The sequence below is a fragment of the Balaenoptera acutorostrata genome, chromosome 6, assembly GCF_949987535.1.
Source record: "Balaenoptera acutorostrata chromosome 6, mBalAcu1.1, whole genome shotgun sequence".
In the NCBI taxonomy this organism is placed as follows: Eukaryota; Metazoa; Chordata; class Mammalia; order Artiodactyla; family Balaenopteridae; genus Balaenoptera; species Balaenoptera acutorostrata.
In genome coordinates this window covers 104876835-104900278 of record NC_080069.1, presented here as the reverse complement: position 1 = coordinate 104900278, position 23444 = coordinate 104876835, and the positions used below count along the sequence as shown (strand labels likewise).

The 23444-nt window shown below is 46.2% G+C and overlaps 1 protein-coding gene across 1 annotated transcript; it reads right to left on the bottom strand.

The window, feature by feature from the left end:
• Positions 1 to 1078: 1078 nt before the first annotated feature.
• BSPRY (B-box and SPRY domain containing) lies at positions 1079 to 21689 on the bottom strand. Its single transcript, XM_057549164.1, has 6 exons — positions 21471 to 21689; positions 18408 to 18506; positions 11065 to 11295; positions 9845 to 9870; positions 3645 to 3769; positions 1079 to 2441 (listed from the first exon to the last, which is right to left on the bottom strand). Exons 1-6 carry the CDS (start codon positions 21687 to 21689, stop codon positions 1915 to 1917), a joined length of 1227 nt encoding a protein of 408 aa, XP_057405147.1. The 3' UTR covers positions 1079 to 1914.
• Positions 21690 to 23444: the final 1755 nt, after the last annotated feature.

The window sequence follows — 23444 nt, the reverse complement described above, 5'->3', positions numbered from 1 at the left end:
CCACAACTAGAGAAAGCCCTCGCACAGAAACGAAGACCCAACACACCCAAAAATAAATAAATAAATAAATAAAGTTACATCTGTTTAAAAAATTCCATGTCTCTTCCTGCCTTTCCCCCTTCATACACCTCTCTACTTCGTATTTACTGGACACCTGTGCCTTGCCCAGTACCAGGCACAGGGGTACCACAGGTAAAAAGCACACAAACAGGCATACACAGTGTATGTTCTGGTGCCAATAGGCAGGGAGGGCTCTGGAGTGGACCCTGAGCTGGGGGTAGCCGGTAGATGGGCAGAGGGATAAGAGGGGCATTCCTGGCAGTGGGCCCACAAACTGTGGACTGAAGACTGCTGTGGGGAGTTAGACTGGTGGTTGGGGGAGCATGGCCTGGGGGCCTTTGGGTGCCAACTAGAAGAAATTGGCTTTGACCCAGGTTTGAGCAGAGACTGTGCCCAGGCAAAGGCAGGGAAGCTCTTCTCAGACCTGGCCAAACCTCTTGTGGGTCTGTCTTCCGTGGGCTTGGTGCTGAGGCCGGGTGACCCAACATTAATTCCCAACTGTCAGGCAGTGAGGAGATGTGTCATGAGCTGTGGTTTCAGAGCTACAAGGGCCTCAGAAGTCACGTCAACTGAAAAAGTTGATTTGATCCACCCAGTGTTTCAAGTAAATTATTGAGCAAACTGAAGAGTAGGGAGGGCTCTGGCCCCCATCTTTGAGCCCAAGAGCCTTACAGGTAAGTTGCAGGTAAGATTGCCTTTGAACTGTGTTCCCAGATGAAACAAAATGGGAGGACCACTGTTCTAAAGTGACCTCCTCAGAGGACAGGAAGGGACTTGCCCTTGGTCCCCACAATGCAGGGCACAGAACCCTGTCTCCAGGCTCTTTCAGCTGTGTATGCTGAGCTGCCTCCCGCCTACACCTGGGAATGTGGATGGGGGTGAGGAAGATATCCCTTTCCCAGCAAACATACCACTAAGATCTGAGCTGGCACCTGGGGGATCTGCCCAATTACCAACAAAGAACATGGAAGAAATTTTCAATCTTTGAAAACCTTTAATAATGTACATGTTCCCTAAGGCTGGCCCTCTTGCTCCCTCAGCCCTTTCTGGCTTGAAGGCCTCACCCTGGTCCCCACATTATGTTAGAGAAGGCATTAGTTGGGAGCACGCATCAGCTGCAGTTGGGGAAAAAGCTCGTCCCTGTTGCCACGGGTGGGTGCTGGCTGGAGCCCTGGCTAGTCCGAGGCAGCACTGCCGAGGGGTGTGCCGCAGCCAGGCTACCTGGAGACAGGGTCCCCTCAGTCTTCCCAGGGGCTATGCAAAACCTGGGGGAGGACACAGCCCTACAGGCCGGAGTCCTCTGGCCAACAGCAGCCTGGCAGGAGTTCTAAATCCCTTCCGGGTTGTCCTTGTGCTAGAAAAATATTTCCTCTGTATGCCACGTCATGAAAGGGACTGAGAAACACTGACCTGAGGGGATGACAGAGCTTCAGCCACAGGCTTTTCTGCCAGAGAACGGCATCTACTGGGGGCAGTGCTGCTCCAGAAGAGTCTACCACATGCATCCAGTCACCTGTCCATCCATCCATCCATCCACCATCCATCCATCCATACGTCCACTTGCTGGCCAAATATTTATCGCACGCTCACTATGCACCAGGTACCATGCTGGATGCCAGAGATAAAGTGGTGAACAAGACACCCTCAGAGGGGCAGATGCACAGTGCATTTGGGAAACCAAGGCCCAGGGAGTAGCAGGTTCCCCACAGATGCCCAGCTTTTAATGGTTGTACCCAGAACCCCTCCTAAAAGCTGCCCATTGGGCACAGGCAACATCTGGGAAAAAGACACTGGGTAGAAACATGGCCTGAAAGGGTGGTGGGGAGGTAGACCTGGTCTCCCCATGGCCAAAGGTCAGCGGATGATGGAAATGGTCTGGTCAGCCACAGCAAAGACTGGGAAGAGGGGCCCAGGGAAGGACGCGTGGTGGGTGTGGAGCACCGTGCCCGAGGCTGGCTCGTAGAATAGCAGCTCCTGTGCCTGCAAGTCCAGCAGCACCCCCAGCTGAGCTGGGCAGCGCAGCAGTGCCAGGGGCTCGTGCTGCCCATCGTGTGAGAAACGGAACTCCCGGTCGTAGCGGGAGAAGACCCAGGAGAAGGCATTGTAGCCCAGACGAGAGTCACTGCCAGAACCCTTGCGGGGCAGCTGGCCTAAGGCCACACCCACCTTATAGGCACAACTGTTCTCGACGTTCACCACCCAGGCATGCAGCCCAGCCTGGAAGGAAGTGGTGGCCAGGGCATTGGGCCAGTGGTCAAAGCGCTCCGGGCCATCTGCACAGGTCTTGGACTTCTTGGCATTGAAGGTCAGGGTCCTTTGATCATCTGACAATTGCAGGAAGGGGCTGACAGTCCTCTCGTTGATACGCACGTCCTCCGTGCCTGCCAGAAAGAATTCTCAGACTTGCCCAAGGCCCACCCTCAGCCCTAACCTGGCCCTGCCACGTAGCAAAGCGCTTCCTCACCACTCACTGGCAGATAAGCCATTTACTCTCTCTGAGCCTCAGATTCCTCATCTGTAAAATGGGGATCAGAATAGGACTTATCACAGGGTGGAGGTGAGGATCAAATGAGATGATGCACGTAAAGTGCCAAGCATTAATAAGTGCTCAATAAGTTGTGGCCATGACCACAGTAGTTATTATTAGTCCAAGACCCTCATCTGTTAACTTTGATAGATATAAGACCCAGAGAGGAGAAGCGAGTTGCCCGAGGTCACACACCAAGCTGGTGGCAGGGGCAAAATGAAGACCCAGCATGTTGTTCCTACGTTTAGCATCTAACACTGATCATACCGCATTCTAGTTGGGCATATCTGCAGTTTCCAGATCAGACTTGTCCTAGCGACATGGTTCCTGGAGGCTTGGAAGCATCAGATATGCAGTTTCCTACAACTAACTAAATGGAACTGCTGGCAGATCAGGCACTATTGGATACCAGAATCTAGAGAAGATGAGCTATAGCTTGTACTAACGTTTTAGGGATAACGTGCAGGGAGGGAGGATTAAAACTGAGAAAAATTCAATCCATTAACCTAACCTTTCTGTGAATTGTGAAAATACCACAACGGGCAGTGTGGAAGCTTCCATCTAGCTTGGCGGAAGCCTGCTTTGAGAACCCTCCCACTCAGGGGGAATTCCTGGAGGCAGGAGACCATGTTAGCTGGCCTGATCAATGTTAAGTTAGTAAGTGAGACGAATCCGGGCAGCTCAATTCTCGCTCCAGATGCTCTCCAGTTGCCCATCAATTGTATCTTCTTAAAGAGAAACTAGGTTTCCAAGAAATAATACTGAGCTCTTGCACTAGGGCAGGACTTAAGGAGGACGTAATTTCCAGGAAGAAGATTTATCCCAGACCCAACCACAGAGCAGGCTGGTCTGGAAACAGGGAGGACCTGGCGCAGCTGCCCCAGGCCTGTCCAGAACCTTGACTCCATAGATAAGCCTGCATCCAGTACCATTGGTTGCTCAAGCTGAGATCCCAGATGCACCGGTCCCCACTGTGACCCAGCAGCAAACCCCAGACAGACAGACAGACAGACAGAAGCCCAGTTGCTCCAACTGGTGCCAGGCTCCAGCTCCTAACCTGAGAGGGACCCGAGTACGGCTGTCGCCCAGAGTTGGGTCAGTAGTGGGCTGCGAGTGCACTTCTCATTAAAGTTTAACTTTTCCGACTCCTTGGGATCCAAAATACCCTCTGCTTCCTCCGTCCTTATGCAGGAAAAAAAAAAAAAATAGAGATTTAGGAAGGTTCTGGAAATGTATCTGGATCAATACAGGAGGGGGACAGAAGTCAAATCCTCTTCCCATGAGGGTGACACAAAGAATGGCAGCCAGGCCCCACATAGGAGCCCCAAAAGGGGGTTGGAGCCAAAAGAGAAGGTGGGCATTCCCTCTATGCCCTGGAGCCTTAATTCCAGCAAGGCACACGGTTTACAGGGAGGTAAGTACTTGCTGCCAGTATCAGAACTTGTAGTCAGTGTGTTCTATGGGGGAAGCAACTTGCCAGTGTCTCTGGTGAGTTAGCAGCAGAGCTGGGAGGAGGACCTGAGCCTCTTGTGCCGCAGTCTTTCCGCTCCACCGACCTGCGTGGAGAAAATCTTGCCTTCCTACAAAACCTATTGCAGCAAAATCTACTGGTGTGGTCAGAAGGTACAGCCATTCCTCTGCTCTTAAAATGCAAACAGGCCTGAAGGGTCACACAAGAAGGAACTATCAGTGATCACCCCAACCATAAAGTAGACATAGCACTTTGCTCCCAATAACTACCTCTCTTCAGCTCGCAGGGGGGACTGGGTTTTGTTGGAAGGGATTTGGGAACATAAGATGCTTAGGAGGGGAGTACTGCCATTTATTAAGCAGCCAGGCTCTGGCTTGCTGTTTTCTATAGAGAATCTCATATGATCTTTGCTATAACCTGGGAGGCAGTTGTTATTCCATTTGACAGGAAAGAACAGAGATTCAGAGAAAGCACTCAAGCTAAAAAGAAGACCTGGATTCAACTCTTGCCTCCATACAAAAACAGAACAAACCCAGGCTGGGATCCAGGCACCATTCAACATAATCTTTCCCCTGACTTGAAGTAAAATCTGAAGGAGTGTGGGGCAAAGTGAGGGTTCGCCACAGGGCTTCACAGACCTCTGAACTGGCTTCTGAGAAAGCCAGTTTGGGTAGGGAGAAAAAGCTCCCAAATGAGAATGTTTACATTTGCCTAAAGATGTCTTTAACAATATACAGTATGCCTTAGGCCTGGCCTATATAGTGATTGTATGCCAGGAAAACAATTAGACTCAAATCAGTGATCTTCTTTCTCTTGGTAGTTATGACATTTCAAAGATTAAAATTGTCCTGTGTTTCTTGTTTCAAGGTACATGTGTGTATGTGAAGTCTTAAATGTTTTAATAGTCCACAGCTAATCAGCTTATTGTAATACTGTATGTATAATGAGATCAACGTCTTGTGTTTTCATCCTTTGTGAATTCACAATTCTTACTTGTTTTCTTGTCATAACAAAACCGGTAATATCTTCCTGTCTTGACAGCTTGATTTTTAGTAGAAAATATATTAAAAGCGGGGTTCTCATTGCAGTGGCTTCTCTTGTTCCCACTGCCTCTAATCCCAAAGATGGCCTTTGAGCTCAGGCAGCAGAGAAGTGACAGCACACACTCTCTTCCCCAAATTTTGTGGCTCTGTCCATAAACAGAGGACGGGGTGGGGGGGGGGGAAGAGGGTGGGGCATGTCTCCTCATAGATGTGAGCTCTTTTTTTTAAAGACTGACACTGACTGCTCTGGCTTGGGAGGAGCGAGGTTAACAGAGCCCTAGAAAAGCTGAAAGCAGGCTCTGGTTACAAAGGCTCCTTGTGGTCAGGACAAGAGAGGCTCTGTTGCCATCTTCTCAAAGCACTGAGGCTGGCTCTGGAGAAGCCCCAGCCAACAGGTGAGGAGGAAATAGGAGCTGGTGTCTGCCGTGCTAAATCATCATCAGAGCAAATCGGAGGCCAATCGTAGACACTAGAGTCTAGAGAACCACCTGGTCCAGGTACCTCATGGTACAGAAGAGAAAACTTGTGACCCCAAAGGAGCGGGAGTGAAATGGGGCTGGGACACAGCAGGGCCCTGGCCAGGAACAGCATACCCAGTCTGTGCAGGGGGACCTGCTGCCGTGGCAGGCCAGGGTTGAGCTCAGCCACGGATGTGGAAATAACCTTGGGGGCCAACAAACAGGTTTTGAAAACAGTACGGTCATCCCTCCATATCCTGGGGGGACTGGTTCCAGACCCCCCACAAATACTAAAATCCACGGGGTGTTCAAGTCCCTTATAGTCAAGCTCTCTGTATCTGAGGTTCCCCATCTGCAGATTCGAAAACATTCAAATCCATGGTTGGTTGAATCTATGAATGGGGAACCCATGGAAATGGAGGGCCGACTCTACTTTGAGAGTATGCACCCACAGTCTAAAGGCACAAAGGCACAAAGGACTACAAACAAGTCTTGAGCTCTACTAGTAGGTTTGTCAATCATACTATGGGTTTAGCAACTCTGAAACAATGCTGCATGTATCATAGGACTGAACAAATGAATAAATATATTGCTGTTGTTGGGAGCCAAGGTTCTCACTGTGAAAGAAGAACAACATAGATACAGAATAAAAGAAGGCAAAGGAAAAAAGAAAAATCATGTGGTGTTTGACTGGAATTAGAAGTTGTGATACAAACTCAGGAATAAAAAAGTTACATGCACACACACTCCCTAGCTCTGTATGCTGTCCACTGGGAAGGCCTGGAAGCAATGACGCATCAGGAGCAATGAACACACCTAATGCCTCAATCTTGGTTTTTAAATATGATTCCCCACTAAAAAAACCCAAGACACTGGAGAAATTAGCTGATTCCAGGCTGAGGCAGGAAAAGAACACGCTGAGCCTAGGATATCTTCTTGTGCCAGAAAGCAAGAAAGTACTCAAAGAATGATGAGGAGTTGTCAAAAGGACACAGGATCTGGTCTGAAGGGGCTCCTACTGGCCAAATCTGGGAGACTTTGAAGATCAAAATTAATAATAGTACTAACAGATTATAATGCACTGAATAAAATAAGAATCAATGAGTCTATATTGATACTAAATAAGTGAATAAACAAGCAAACTAAGTCCTAGACACAGCAATCAGACAACAAAATAAATAAAAGGAATCCAAATTGGAAAGGAAGAAGTAAAACTGTCACTGTTTGCAGATGACATGATACTATACATAGAAAATCCTCAAGATGCCACCCGAAAACTACTAGAGCTCATCAGTGAATCTGGTAAAGTTGCAGGATACAAAATTAATATAGAGAAATCTGTTGCATTTCCATACACTAACAACGAACTGTCAGAAAGAGAAATTAAGGAAACAATCCCATTTACCATCACATCAAAAAGAACAAAATACCAAAAAAAAAAAAAAGAATAAAACACCTAGGAATAAACCTACCTAAGGAGGTAAAAGACCTGTACTAAGAAAACTATAAGACACTGATGAAAGAAATTGGAGATGACACAAACAGATGGAAAGATACACCGTGTTTTTGGATTGTAAGAATTAATATTGTTAAAATGACCATATTACCCAAGGCAATCTACAGATTCTACCCAAGGCAATGACATTATGTGTCGCTTGGTATGATGGACTGAGGACAAATCACTTATGAAATATTCCTGCTCAAAATGCATAACCTAAATCTAATCATGAGATAACATTAAATAAACTCAAATTGCGAGACAGTCTATAAAACTGTCCTTAGACTCTTTAAAAGTGTTTAGAAAATAAAAGGTTAAGGCACAATTACAGATTTAAAAAGAGCAGATGGATAAGGGGGAAAAAAATCCAAACACTGTTAAGAACATTTTTAGTACAACTGGCAACATTTGAATACAGACTGTATATTAGATAATAGTATCACATCAACATGAGATTTCCTGAATTTAATAAATACACCGTGGGGGAATTCCCTGGTGGTCCAGTGGTTAGGACTCCGCGCTCTCACTGCTGAGGGCCCAGGATCAATTCCTGGTTGGGGAACTAAAATCCCACAAGCTGCGCAGCGCAGCCAAAATTAAATAAATAAATAAGTATGCTGTGGTTATGTAAGAGAATGTCTGTTCTTTGGCGATCCACATTGAAGTATGTAGGGATTAAAAGTCGTGCTTTCTGCAACTTACTCTCAAATAGGTCAGAAAAGAATAAGTTGTTTTATATATACATTAGATAGATAGATAGGCAGACAGACAGGAAGAGACAGATAAGAAACAGAGAGAGCAAATGTGGCCAAATATTATCAATTAATATTTTGAAGTTCAGGGCTTCCCTGGTGGCGCAGTGGTTAAGAATCCGCCTGCCAACGCAGGGGATCCAGGTTCGAGCCCTGGTCCAGGAAGATCCCACATGCCGCGGAGCAACTAAGCCCATGCACCACAACTACTGAGCCTGCGCTCTAGAGCCCATGAGCCACAACTACTGAAGCCCTCGTGACACAATTACTGAAGCCCGTGCGCCTAGAGCCCGTGCTCCGCAACAAGAGAAGCCACCACAATGAGAAGCCCGTGCGCCGCAACGAAAAGTAGCCCCCGCTCACCGCAACTAGAGAGAACCCGTGTGCAGCAACGAAGACCCAAAGCAGCCAAAAATAAATAGATAAATAAATAAATAAATAAATAAATAAATAAATAAAATATTTCTAAGTTCATTATACTATTTTGGCAACTTTTCTGTAAGTTTAAAATATTTCAAAACAAAAAATAAAGATAAAACATTTTTTCAAAAATCAGATCAGCTTGATATTGAGGACAGACTGCTAAAGGAAGATGATGAAGATAAAGGAGAAAGAGAAGACTAGCAGAAGCATGGAAAGATTGTAAGGAGACAGTAAATTAAATTTAGGAACATCTGTACTGTGGAATAGTTCAAAGACTTTCCAAAAAGTGAGGTAAATATAAATGTACTGATATGGAAAGATTCCAAGATAGATAGCCTGATAAGTTATAAAACAAGTATGAAACGATCCCATCTACGTTTTCAAAAAAAAATTTTAAGAGGAAAAAAAAATCCCACACACTCTCCTATGGCTAAACATAGGAAAGCCTACAAGACACATATCTAACTGTTAAAACTGATCACCTCTCCCGCCGCCTAAAAAAAAAAAAAAAACTGATCACCACTTGGGAACAGGATTCGGAAGAGGTGATGGAGACATTTTTAATTATAAATGGTTTTATACTGGTGAAAAATTTTTTCTTTCTCCCATGCACATGTATTGCTATTGAACTTAAATATAAAAATAAAGAAGAATGGACTGTGCTCCCCAAGTACAGCTCTGAAATCTCACACACACAGTGTAAGAATTTAATTTCTTTGCCTGGAAAATTACACCCTCTTGGCCACTTCCTCAGGCTCTTGGATCTCAGAATCTTTCAGAACTCAGGGCCTGGTGAAATTCTTTTATTATTGCATAATTAAAATGAAGTTTTGAGTGGTAATGCAGACTTAAATTTCAAAGATTCTTTCATCAGAGAAAGGGGAAGTGAGGTAGAGAAGACAGTACTGGGTCAGGTGTCAGGTGTGGGTCCAAGCCCCAGCTATGGGGCTTAGGCAAGTCCCTTCCCCTCTTTGAGCCTCAGCATTCTCAAATGTAGATGGGGGTGGGAAACCCCTCCCACAGGGTGACTGTACATTTTTTAATAGGATAATATTTAAGAAAGCCCATGGCAGGGCTTCCCTGGTGGCGCAGTGGTTGAGAATCTGCCTGCTAATGCAGGGGACACAGGTTCGAGCCCTGGTCTGGGAAGATCCCACATGCCGCGGAGCAACTAGGCCCGTGAGCCACAATTACTGAGCCTGCGCGTCTGGAGCCTCTGCTCCGCAACGGGAGAGGCCGCGATAGTGAGAGGCCCGCGCACCGCGATGAAGGGTGGCCCCCGCTTGCCGCAACTAGAGAAAGCCCTCGCACAGAAACGAAGACCCAACACAGCCATAAAGAAAGAAAGAAAGAAAGAAAGAAAGAAAGAAAGCCCATGGCAAGCCTCTGACTCATTATTTATTTCATTGCCCTTCCACATGGGTCTAAAGCAGCTCTCCAAGCTAGGGGCAGGAAGACCCTTGTCCATTGAGCCTGGCTTCAGGGAAGGTACTCAGCTGCCCGCCATGAGCTTCCTCCCAGGAGCAGCGGGGCCTGACGGCAATGTACTAAGTAGAGGCCTAAGGCCATGGTTTCCGTGACTGCCCAAGCAAATACTGGGGCCCATACTCACCTCTCAAAAATCTCCTGCTCCTTCTGCTGTGAGAAAAGAAAGCAGAGTCAGGCTTGGCACCAGAAACCCAGCAGGCAGTCATCAAGACTTAAATATAATCAACTTGCATGGAGGGCTCCACGTGCACAGAAACTCTAGAATACAAACGTCTACTCCTTCTTTAAGACCCCGCACAAAACTTTATGGATGCTTCTTCACATACCTCCCCCATCAATGAACCCCTCTGTCCCCTGTGTCCCGTGGCATCCTGGGTTTCCCTCAGCTACACTTCAGGACAATCACATATTAACTCAACATTTCATCCCCCACCAAGCCTGTCACCGACTCAACGGTTAGGACTCTTTCTGAATCTTCTGCTGTGACTGTCCCAACGTTTGGGGTAGAATGTGCTCGGCACATGGAAGCTGTGTAACGAAATGAATGCACAATCTGGGACAGTCACGGAAACCGCCCCCCCTTGAACTGCAGCGGGACAGCTCGGTTGTTCCACATTCTCATTTCTCTGCTTGACGCACCTACTCAGATGGTGCACTGTCACCTTAGAACTGCAGGTACCTGCATATCTATATAAAATACTTTGAAAGGATATGTACCAGCATATTGGCCATGGTAATTTCTGGGTGTTAGTAGTGAGGAGGAGCTCTGTATTTGCAGTGGACCCCTTGTCAGTGCAGTGTTCTCTCTTCAAGCTTCTGGTCTCTTTCCTCCTCCCCACTTCCTTTAATAAAGCTGTGACTCTTGTCTTTCAGGCATCAGCTTCTAAGTTGCTTAATTCAGGAAGCCTTCCCTGACTACCACTTCCTCAAGGCTGGACTGCAGGGGCCCCAGATCCCAGTAGTGCCCTCTACCATAGCACGTATCCCTCCATATCCTAATTATCAGTTTTATACATTTGTCTCTTCCATAGGCTGTGAGTTGCTGACAGCTGTATCCTATACCTCCACCCCACAGCACAATGCTTAGCATACAGTAAGCACTCAGTAAATATCTGCTCACTATTGAAAGAATAATTACCAAGTGCAAAAAAAAAAAAATCCATATAGTTTTATTGCCCTGTCTCATCCCTTTTCCAAATTAATCATTTTCCACCTACCTCCTACCAATAAACATTCTCCAAATTATCACTTTCCACCTACTTCCTACCAATAAACATTCTCAATGTTTTCAGACCTTGGGGGAGTCTGGCCAACTGGCTGTGTCTTCACCCTTGCCTGACTTACAATCAGCTGGAGGTCATCCAGATGGGTGAGCATGTCCACCAGGCTGGTGCGGATGGTGTCGAGCTTCTGCAGTGCCTCGGCCCAGTGGACTCGCTGCGTCAGTATACTCTGATGGGCCCGCTCCTCTTCACCATGCACCTGTTCCAGCAGCCTCTGCTCCTCGCTCTCACACAGACTCCTCACCAGACCCAGCCGCTGGATGACCAGTTCCCGTGCTGCACTGGCTGTGCTCTGACAAAAGATAAAACGAGGAGTTGGGTCCTGGCAGAGCCCCAGTCAAGATTAGGAGGGCTTGGGCTCAGCCGGAAGGAGTGCTGAGATTGACTAGCAATGTCTGCCATGGGTACAGTAAGGGCAGTGCTTAAACAGTGCTTAAACCATCCGAGCCCTAAGATTTCCCAAATGTGGTTTAGGGTAAAGAACTTTGAGATCCAGACATCCAGGCCATATCTCATGGAGCTAAGATGACAGAATGAAAGAGCTGGGCAGGACTTAACAGATCAGCTGGAATCACCTGCTTTTCACAGTTGGGAATCCCAAGGTCAAGAGACCAAGGTCAGAGAATCATAGAATTGCAGAGCAGAAAGGACTAAAAAGTCTTCTCCATCAACAGGATGCACACCAACAGTAGTCCAGTTAATATTTTGACCATGGCTGAGGACAAAAAGCTCATTACTTCCCAAATCTGTTCATTCTAACTGCTTCCATGATAGAATTCTCACCTTCCATGCAGGAGGGCTGAAATCAATTCTAAATCAATGAAGTTAACATGTGTCCCCTAGCAGGTAGCACAGCATCTAGCACAGAGTAGGTGCTCAAATATTTACTGAATGACTGAATGGGAAAGTTTCTTCCAACTAGTAAAAAATCTCTTGGTAGTGCTCACATGCCAAGTCAATGGCAGAGCAGGGGCTAGAACCCAGTTCTGTTGACTCTCAGTCCAACACTATTCCCCTATACCAATGCCATCTGGTAACCAATCCTCCTCAAAGGCATTGTTGCATGAAGCTCCTGCACTCTTGCCAGACAAGTGAGAGCAGAACTGTTTCCTTCATGCCAGAAAGTCACAGGTAGCCAGCAGCTCTCCTCACTCCCTGCCCCTGAAGACCTGCTTCAGAAGAAACTGAGACCCACAATTTGCCCAATGGAGAAGAGAGAGTGGCTGAGTGAATGGCCAAGTGAACCCAGAGATTCAGACTCCAACTCCAGTGTTCTTTTGAGGCAACATAACGCAGTGGTTAGGAAATTAGGCTGTAGAAACAGTGCCTGGGTTTAAATCTTAGCTGTTCCACTTACTATCTGTGGAACGTTGAGCGTATTACTTACCTTCCCTGTGCTTCAGTTTTCTAATATGTCAAATGAGGATCATATTAGTACCAACCTCATAAGGCTATTGTGAGGATTAAATGAGGTAATACATATAAAGTAAATAGAACAAGGCCCAGCACATAAATATTTGATTATATTAGGTATTGCTCTTCTCTCTATCCCACTTCAATGCCTTTCCCATGGGTGCGTCTCTGCAGCCACATTTGTACTTTGTGATCAGGATCAAGGACAGACCCAATATGCATCAGATACTCCCGGACAAGAAGGCTGCAGTCAATTTCAACATGTTTCTTGAGTCATTCCCAGAAAAAAATAGCAGAGAAAAAAGAAACCTTTGCTCACCAAAGATATGCCTAAATAAACTAAAATCCCTCCCAGAACAAAACACAGAAGTGCTGGAAAAATAGCCCAAAACATTCTTTTAAAAGTGAAGCTACGGCTTCCCTGGTGGCGCAGTGGTTAAGAATCCGCCTGCGAATGCAGGGGACACGGGTTTGATCCCTGGTCCAGGAAGATCCCACATGCCATGAAGCAACTAAGTCCATGTGCCACAACTACTGAGCCTGAGCTCTAGAGCCCACGAGCCACAACTACTGAGCCTGCAAGCCACAACTACTGAATCCTGTGCGCCTAGAGCCTGTGCTCTGCAACAAAAGAAGCCACCGCAGTGAGAAGCCCATGCACCGCAATGAAGAGTAGCCCCGCTTGCCGCAACTAGAGAAAGCCTGCGCACAGCAACGAAGACCCAATGCAGCCAATAAATAAATAAATAAATAAATAAATAAATAAATAAATAAAATTAAAAAAAAAAAAAGTGAAGCTACTCTGGCAGCTCGGGAAAGGAAATCCCCTGGAGTCCAAAAGCAGAGAGGAAACTGAAAACCAGTGTAATCAAGAGCTGAGTACTCAACTAGCTGCCCTGAATAGGGTTTGTGATTTACTTTAGAATCTTATACTCATCTAAACCATCATACAACAATTAGAGCACAATAAAGACCTCTCTGATCAAAAATGGAAAACTTCTGGGACTTCCCAGGTGGTCCAGTGGGGAAGACTCCACGCTCCCAGTGCAGGGGGCCTGGGTTCGATCCCTGGTCGGGGAACTAGATCCCGCATGCATGCCGCAACTAAGGAGTCCACATGCCACAACTGGGAAGCCCGCATGTAGCAACTATGAGCCCGCATGCCGCAACTAAAGATTCCACGTGCTGCAACAAAGGATCCCGCATGCTGCAATGAGGATCCCACATGCCGCAACTAAAGACCCGGCGCAGCCTAAATAAATTAATAAATAAATAGATAAATAAATAAATGAAAATGGAAAACTTCCTATGAATGAGGGAATTATTAAAAGATGTACTTTAACTAAAATATTGGACAACAACATGTAAGACCTGAGGGGTTATTGACTGAAAGCATTCTTATGGTACTTGTATCATTTGGGTTGATTCATTTTAGACATTGAGTATTTATTTGTGTTAAAATCTTAAGGGGACCAAAAATAGACTGTAAATAGAAGGTATAACTTTCAAGCTAGCACAGGGAAAAAAGGAGGGAGGAGGGGTTGATTAACTCAATAGAAGGGAGGAAAGGAAGAAAAAAAGCATAGAAAAAGTGGACTACATAGAAAATGTAGGGATTATCAGACTGGACTTCTTTAAAAAAGGAAACAAAATCCAGTTTTAAGACACACACCTAAAACATAAGAACATAAGAAGTTGAAAGTAAAAGGAAAGAAAGCAATATATCTGGAAAACACTTGTTAGCCTAGTAACGAATAAAGGACAAAATAGTTTTTAAGACAAAAAGAATTCCTGACCATAAAAGGTCACTACAAAGTGATAAAAGGGATGTTTTACCAGGAATATATAACAAATCTAAATATACACATTTAATAAATATCACCAAAATATAAAAAGAATTGACAGAATTATAAAGAAAAATAGACAAGTTCACAGCATAGTATGAAAATATAAATGCCCTTTGACAGTAATCAATAAATCTGGCAATAAAAATTAGTAAATATAGAGAAGATTTGAACCTATTAATAAGCTTAATTAATAGACATATTTGGAATCCTACACATTTTTTCAAGTGAATGTGAAACGTTCACCTAAATTGACCATCCTTTAGGGCATGAAGCAAGTCTCAACAAATTTCAAACAACTGCTATCATACACATCACAATGCAGTTAAGTTAGAAATCAGTAAAACAAAAACAAAAACAAAAAAACCACACATTTGGAAATTTTAAAGCATAAATAATTAATAAAATAATAAAAAATCTAATAACATAGCAAAACAAGAAAGTCATAATGGAGATTTTAAAATACTTATAACTGAATGAAACTGAAAATACTATATCAAAATTGTGGAATGTCCCTCTGTCAATCTAGAAGGAAATATATAGCTTAAATGCTCACTTTGAAAATGAAAAAAGACTCAAATCAATAGACTGTGTTCAACGCAGGAAGTTAACAAACAACAGAGTAAACCCCTAAAAAATTGAAGGAAAAAAATTATAAAGAGAAAATAATAACGAAAATAGAAGCAATCAAAAGAGAACTTCAATGAGCTCTGCCCATCATCCACCCATCTACCTGCACCTGTGTCCATACATTCTGTCTTCCCTATTTCTGTGGGTAAACTGCCCGTGCTCTTACCTACGGCCAACCCTTTCACTTATTTACTAGATCCCAGCCCCTTTGCTATACCAGATTATCCCCCTTCTCCTGCATCATTAATTTTCCCCTGTCTACTGGACAATTCCTATCAGCATACACACACAGAGTAATTTCCCCCATCTTAAAAACAAAGCAAACATATAACCCTCTTGATCCCACATCCCCCTCCACTATCATCCCATTTCTCAGCTCCCTTCTACAGCAAAGTTCCTCAAGAGTCATCTAGGCCAACTATCCCAAATTGCTCTTCTCCTATCCTCTCTGATACCCATGCTAATCAAACTTTCAAGGCAATGCTCTACAAAACTTCTCTTGCCAGGATCTCCAGTGATGAGCATGTTACTAAATAGTCCATTCTCATTTCTCACCTGACTTGATCTCTCTGCAACACTTGACACCAATGATCTCCCCCACCTCCTTGAAACCTACTGTGGGACACAACACTCTTATTTTACTCCTAGCTCATTGATTGCTCCTTCTTGGTCTACTTTGCCTGTTCCTATCTTCTCAATGGTTAAAGGTTGAAGTGCCCTAGAGCTCAGTCCTTGGACCCCTGCTTTTTTTTTTTTTTTTTAAGTTGTTTCCACTTTTTATTTATTTATTTGGCTGTGTCAGGTCTTAGTTGTGGCACGTGGGCTCAGTAGTTGTGGCACACAGGCTCCCTAGTTGTGGCACACAGGCTTAGTTGCCCTGTGGCATGTGGGATCTTAGTTCCCTGACCAGGGGTCGAACCCGTGTCCCTTGCATTGGAAGGCAGATTCTTAACCACTGGACCACCAGGGAAGTTCCCCTGCTTTTTTTCTATCTGCACTTATTTACTTAGTGATCTCATCCTTTCCCATGGCTTTCACTTTATACACTCACTTGTACACTGATGAATCTCAAATTTATGTCTCCAGCCCAGCCCTCTCCCAACTCATATATCCAGCTACCTATTCAACATCTTCACTTGGATGTCTAATAGGCATCTCCAACCTAACACATATACAACTGAACTCCTAATCTCCTCCTCCACCAACCATCACTCTACACGCAGTCCTTCCCCACCTTGTTAAATGGCTGCTCCACCCCTCCAGTTGTTCAAATCAAAAAGAGTAAGAGTTATCCTGACCCCTCCTCCCTTTCTCTCATGGCCTACATCCAATGTATCTGCAAATCCTGAGGTTTCTTCCTTCAAAAAAGAAAAAAATAAAAACACACACACACATATATATATATACTACTTCTAACCATTCCTACCACCATCACTCAGGTCCAAACCACTCATGTCTCTCACCTGGATTACTGCAACAGCTTCTTAATTGGTCTCCCTGCTTTCACCTTTGCTGCCTATGGTCACTTCTCAACAAAGCAGCCAGAGCCCTCCTTTTAAATCTTAAGTCATACTGTCTTATTTCTAATGACTTCCCACCTTCCCCAAATAAAAGGCAAAGTCCCAGCCTTTTACCCAGGTTTTTGACCGGTGAGGATTCTACCCAGCTCCCTGCACTGCTCGCCTCTCTAATTTCATCTCCTTTGCCTTCTCACTTGTTCACTCTGCTTCAATCTCACAGGCCTCCTGACTGCTACTCCAACTTGCCAGGTACACCCCCACCTCAGGGCTTTTGCACTTGCCTTTCCCCCTTTTTGGAACACTCTTCCCCCAGATATATGGTCCATTCCCTCACCTCCCGTAAATTCTGTGCAAATATCAATCTTCTTAACTAGGATTCCTGATCACAGCATATGCAGTTACAACCCCCATCCTCAACATGACCAATCCCACTTCTTGTTATATTTCTCCATAGCACTTATCACCTTTTGATATAGCATATATTTTATTTGTTATTAGCCCTCTCCCCTGACTAGAATGTAGGCTTCATGAAAACAGGAATTTTCGTATGTTTTGTTCACTGTGGAATCTCTAGCACATAGACCAACAGTGCTTGGTGTGTGGTAGGTGCTCACAGAGATTTGTTAAATAATTAAATAAATGGCAAAATGTTGTAAGTATTCCCCGACAAAAGCTTCTATTTGACACTGTACTGAGGTCTTAGCCAGTGCATTTAAGACAAGAAAATTAAAAGGCTGAGGAAAAAGAGAGTGAGAGAGGGAGAAATCATCATATAGAGAGAAGCAGAGATGTACACAGAATAGCTGCCTAGACTTCTAGCAGCTTGCTCGTTCCTGGTTCTAGTCCCCTTCAGGTTCTGAAAGACTCTTGTATCAGGCCAAGAAATTCTCTGTTTCGCTTATGCCAGTTCAACTGGGTTCTGTTCCTTGCAATCAAAATCATTTATTTTTTAAATTAGGTTGGCCAAAAAGTTTGTTCGGGTTTTTCCATAAGATGGTATGGCAAAACCTGAACGAATTTTTTGGCCAACCCAATACTAAAGTAGTGCCAAGCCTGCCCCATGTACTTTGGGGGAATGAGGGAGGGGATGTGCAGGAAGAAATTCATAGCCCCTGCCCTTGAAGGGCATACTTGAGAGTAAAGATGCAGCAGTGGCAATGAGTCAACTGAATAAAGGATCCGCAGTGAGGTGTTGCCGAGGGATCACCTGCTGAGCGTCAGAAGACCCAGCTCATAGAACTGACTCTGGCAGGAGGCTGTGAGTCATTTAACCTCTAGGGGACCCATTTCCCCATCTGTAAACAGGGATGTTACTCCCATCTACTGCATAAGATTGTCATAAAGAATATGCAATGTAGGGCTTCCCTGGTGGCACAGTGGTTGAGAATCTGCCTGCCAATGCAAGGGACACGGGTTCGAGCCCTGGTCTGGGAAGATCCCACATGCCGCGGAGCAACTGGGCCCGTGAGCCACAACTACTGAGCCTGCGCGTCTGAAGCCTGTGCTCCACAACGAGAGGCTGCAATAGTGAGAGGCCCGCGCACCGCGATGAAGAGTGGCCCCCGCTCGCCGCAACTAGAGAAAGCCCTCCAACAATAACGAAGACCCAACACAGCCAAAAATAAATAAATAAATTTATAAAAAAAAAAAAGAATATGCAATGTAAAATCCATAGGTTATTTTATAATACTGGGGCTGAGCACAAAATAATTAAGATGATAATGAATGCTACCCTTCCTGATCCTTTACCTGAAGAAAGTCATCTTCTATCGGAGTCTTTGCACCAAATATGTGCTGGGAATAATCCACTCTGCCCAGATGGCAAAACCAAGGCTCAGAGAGAGGGGAAACCATTCTTCCTGGGCATCCAACTTTGCTAACAGCACAACGAGTCTGTGAGGTTGGGAAGGGACCATAGACTGGTCCAAGCCCCTAAGGCTGAGGTCTTATCCTAGGAGGGGGCCCAGAGGAGGGGTGAAAGCAGAAGAATTACCTACCACAGCTCTCTGGTTCTTCCCTGGCAGGACGTCAGCCACATACTTGGTGATGGTAGCACTCTGTAACTGCAGCCTCTCACACTGGTCCACAATCTTGTTCTGCAACACAAATGACATCCATGGTGTCTTGATCCACACTGGTCCATTCACTCCATTCCAGTGACTTTTTTCCTTTTACCCCACCTCAGCCACCCACTTCCACGGTCATTATCTCAGATCTCATCATTATTGAAAACTATACAACTTCCAAAATCTTCATTTCAAGGATCCTGCACCCTGCCCACCACTTCCCATCCTTCTAGATCACGTACCCTAGAATCTCCATTCCAACAATTCTTCAGCTTAGATGGAGTCACCAATACATTAGTCTTAGCACTTTTCACTGTCCATCATCCCCTTTTGTGGCCCCACTTCCCTCTTTATCCTTAAATCTGGTGGCCCTTTATTATTCTCTCTCTCCTCTGGCCACTTCTGGTCTCCTCTACTTCTGCTGTTCCACCCAGATCACCTTTATCTCTCACAGGAACAGCTGTTAGAGTCTCCTAACTGGGCTTTTATTCTTGACCACCTCCCACCCACCCTTGCCCATTAGCCACTGCCACCTTTGTTAAGGAAATCAGATCAAGTCTCATCCCAGCTCAAAACCCTCCAATGGCTTTCCAATACACCCACAGTGAGAACTTAGCCAACAAGGCCCTACCTGACGGGACTCTGCATATCTGCATATCTCGCCAATGTCACCTCCTACCACTCCCCACACTGGCCTTCTTACCGTTGCATAAACACACCAAACTTGTCCTGACCTCAGTGCCTTTGCACCTGTTGTTTCTTCTGTCTCCAGCAGTCTTCTCCCATATATGTCTTGCTCCCCGACTCCATGTTACCTCTTCAGAAGCCTTCTCTGACCATCCCCACACCCCATTCCCTTACTTAGCTTATTTTTCTCCCTTGCGTTTTAACTCTCTGACTGTATATCATGGGTCTGTTTACCTTTTTTTTGGTATCTGCCTCCCCCACCTCAGGCACATAAGCACCATGACTTTGACTTGTTCTCTATGTCCTACTACCTGGAAGAGAGTTCCTATACATGGAAGGCCCTGAATAAATATTTGTTGAATGAATGAACACCCACTTCCTTGGTCACAAGAGTTTCAGCAGCTCACAGATCCCGAAGCTGTGAGCATCGGCCATGACAGCAGGGGAGAGTTTTAGAAATGAAGAATCTGAGGCTCACAAAGAAGTGACTTGCCCAAGGAGACACGGCCAGGCCCCTGCTTTGCTACTCCATTTCTCCAGGTAACAACTGGAGCCCTTCCAAGCAGCAGTTCCTGCACCATTTCCCCTGAGAGCTTTGCCCCAGTTCCATCTGCCAAAGGGCGACTCAGCTGTCTCTTCTAGGCAGCTCTTGTAAATCCTTCCAACCACAATTAGGAATCAGTCTTACACTTCACCGGTCCAAATACACAGTTAAAGAACTGAGTCGACTGGAAGGAAGCTGTGGTCACCACACACCGTAGGATTGAGGGAACTGAGACAAGCTTCTGAAAAGCTACAGGGCAGGTATCCAGAAGGTAAGAGACAGGTTGTTGAAATGGGGCTGATTTTGCCCAGTTCAGTAACAATCTTGCCCTGGGGCAAAATTTCTTTGCTGGCTGGAGGGACAGGGGAAGCCTGCAGAAAAGCCACAGTCTACTCAGAATTGGAGGGAGAGAGGGCAAGACACATCTCCCTCCAGGAAAAGAAGATGAATATGCTAAGGGCCTCAGCAGGGTTCAGGGAAGGCGCCCTGCTCTGGGGCAGAGTGCATTCCAAAACAAGCAGCAGGCCTGCCACCCTGGCCCAGCCTTCACTCCTTCTACCACTCAGATTCAGCCTCGATGGAAACTTTTTTTTTTTAAGGTTTTATTAAATTCTCACTCCCATTAGCATCACTTCCTCCCTCCAACCACTGAAGCAGAGGTGGTTTTCTCTGGCCTAGTCAGTGACTCCCCTGGTCCAGCCCCTGAACGTTGGGAACCTTGAAAAAGTTACTCCCCTCTCTGGGCCTCCGTTCCCCCATCTGTAAAATGTAGGGCCACCGCTTCAAAGGTCTGGTTGGAATGAGACAACGGATATTTAAGTGCTTTGGAACTTGCAAAGTCTCTATCCATTGTGCAAGTTCATTATACCACATTATCCAAGCTTATTTTCATCATCACTATGGGGAAAGTGGTGACAAGTAGGACCAACCAGGAGCCTTCAGGTGCCGTTGAATAACTGAATCCTTCGTCCCAGCACCATGTCAGGTATGTTTATTACTGTCCAGTCTGAGCCCTCTGGCCTCACAGCTGGGCAGAACTCCAGGGAGAGGTTGGGAGAATCAAGCAGGTTAATCAAATTGCAAGGAAACCCCCAGGGACCACAGCTGGGGTGGAAGGAGGCAGGAAGCCCCATGGTGTCTTGACTCTCCAATCTCAGGGGAGGCTGGTGACAGGAAAGTGGCTAGCTTGGAGCCAAGCTGGAAGTGGAGGTGGGGAGAAAGAAACCCTACGTGAAGGGTTCCAGTAGGAACCTCCCGATATCCTCCCCGCCCGCTCCGTTTACCCAAGTGAAATCGGCTTGAAGTACAGTCCAGGCCAATCCTGAAAGGGAAAAGAAACCACCTCACCAGGAAGCCTGAAGAGTGGATGAGGGGAGGGGCTTTGAGTCGAGGGGCTAAGGAGCGAGGAGGGGCCGAGTTTTATCAAGTTACTAACGGGGCGGAAGCTGAGGCACACCTTGTCCCGGGCAACTGGAGCAGTGGAGCCCGTTATTGCCCAAGGCCGGCCCCATCGCACAAAAACTCTAATAAATGCCCCCAAACTACAAATGAGGACACTGAGGCTCAGAGATGACGAGACTCACAGGGAGGACCTGATGGAGGTGGGAATCGAACTCAGGTCAGCCTGACTCCAGAAGCCACACCCTTAACCGCCTCGTTCTACAGCCAGTGCCACTGCGGAGCCTGGACTCCCGGACCAGCGCCTCCCCGCCGGCGCCCCCTCTTCCGGAGCCCGCCGCCTACCAGCTCCCACGTCCGCTCACCCGCAGCTCTTCCGCGCGCTCCTCGGCCCGGCGGATGCGGTGCCCCCGGCAGCGGCCGCCCAGTCCCGCGCAGGCGGCGCACACGGGCCGTTGTTCAGAGCAGCAGAACCACCTCAGAGCCTGGCCGTGTTCGGGGCAGAGTGGCCCCGGCTCGGACCCCGGCCCCGGCCCCGGCTCCGGCCCGGGCCACGGTCCCTGCCCCGCACTCTCCACTGACATGGCCGAGCGCCCGGCGCCGCGCGCTCCACCTGTCGCAGGTGGCGGCTGGGCGGGGCCTCCCTGACCCCGCCCCCAGGCCCCCCCCACCCCGAGCGCCTGGCACGCTGGCCGCGGCTCTTCCTCCCGCCGGGCTCTCGCAGCTGGGTGGGCGTCCACCCACACCCCGCCCCCACCCCGGGACAGACCCCGCCCGCTTCAGCAGTCTTTTAGATTTTTTGCTGAATAAAATCGTGTTTTGTGTGTGTTTGTTTTATAATAAACATAAAACACAAAATATTAATGTGATTGTAAGTGATTGTGAGCACTATTAATTGAGCACTTATTAAGTGCCAGGATTTTGCTAAGCGCTTTACAAGCATTCCATAATGTAATACAACAGCTCCTTTTGACAGGCAACTTTAAACAAGTTGCTTAAAGCTAGGTTCTGGTGTCAGACTGTGTGAGCTCAAATCCCATTTAGCTGCTTACTGGCTGAGTACCCTCCAGTGTCTCACCTGCAAAACGGGCATTACGTGGGTAACAGCCTCACAGACTTGTGCTGAGGATTAAATGAGTTAAAACACAAAACAGTATCTGGAGCTCAGAAAGTGGCTGCAATTGCTAAGAGTCTGCTAATAGTACAAGGAAAGTACTACTATGATCCCCATTTTTATGAGGATTTAGGATCTTGCCAGGGGGAGTCACAGTTACTATTTGGTAGTAGTGTGATTGGAACTCAGGCAGTTTGACTTGTGGTAATATGATTCATACTTTTAAAACTGCATATCAAGGCCAAAGGTGGAACATCTGTGTTAGGCTGATTTCCCCAAAGTATTTACATCCAAGTTTTCTTAATTTGAAAAAAAATTTTAAACTAGTATTGAAAAAAGTAATGCATCTTTACTGAAGAAAATAGAATGTGCAAATAAGCACATGGATGAAAAACCCATCCCCAGAAAGAAGTACTGCTAATAACACCTGAGCTGTCTTGGGGCTTTTTTTCTTAGGATTTGATAAAGGAATCTAAAGCCAGAAAGAACCCTCTGCGGGGGATCCAGACCAGTCTGCCTGGGTATACAGGGAGAGTGCAGCTCCCCAGCCCCCAACCTCCACTTTAGGAGGTCTTGGCAGAGGGCTGAGGAGAGAACTCAGCCAAAGGGAGAAGGGGCCAGGCCTCGGGTGACAGAGGGTATTCTGAGTTCAGAAACTGGACACTTGTAAGAACAAAATGCTAAAGAAACACATCACTACATCCTGCTGCATGTTGGGGCTCAGACACCTCAACCCCGAGGCCCCTCTAAGCGACAGCTATACAAAGAGAAGAGAATCCTTCCCTTCTCTCAGTGCCTACAGCTTCAGCCCCAGATCTACACCACTTACAGTTATGGGAACTTGGTCAGATTATTTAGTGCCTCAGTTTCCTCATCTCTAAAATGCGGGCGATAATAGTATCTATCCCTGAGAGCTGCTTCAAGAATTAAATGGGCTCTTATCTGCAAAGTGCTTAGCTTGGGTGTATGGCATACCCTAGGGGCTAATAAAAGTTTTATTATACATGTAAGGATCTGTAAATATACTTGTAGCAAGTTTTCAGGATGAAAATTGTGTAAGATTCTTTGGCTAAGGGGGTGCAGTGTTCCTGGCATGAAAAGAAGTTTCTAGTGCATCCCAGTGGAAGGGTGAAGTCCTCGTAACAGTGTTGCCCTCATCTGGGGATGGAGATGGAAATGAGTCACCATAGACATTGTGGCTAGAAGTTTTTGTTGTTATTCTAAG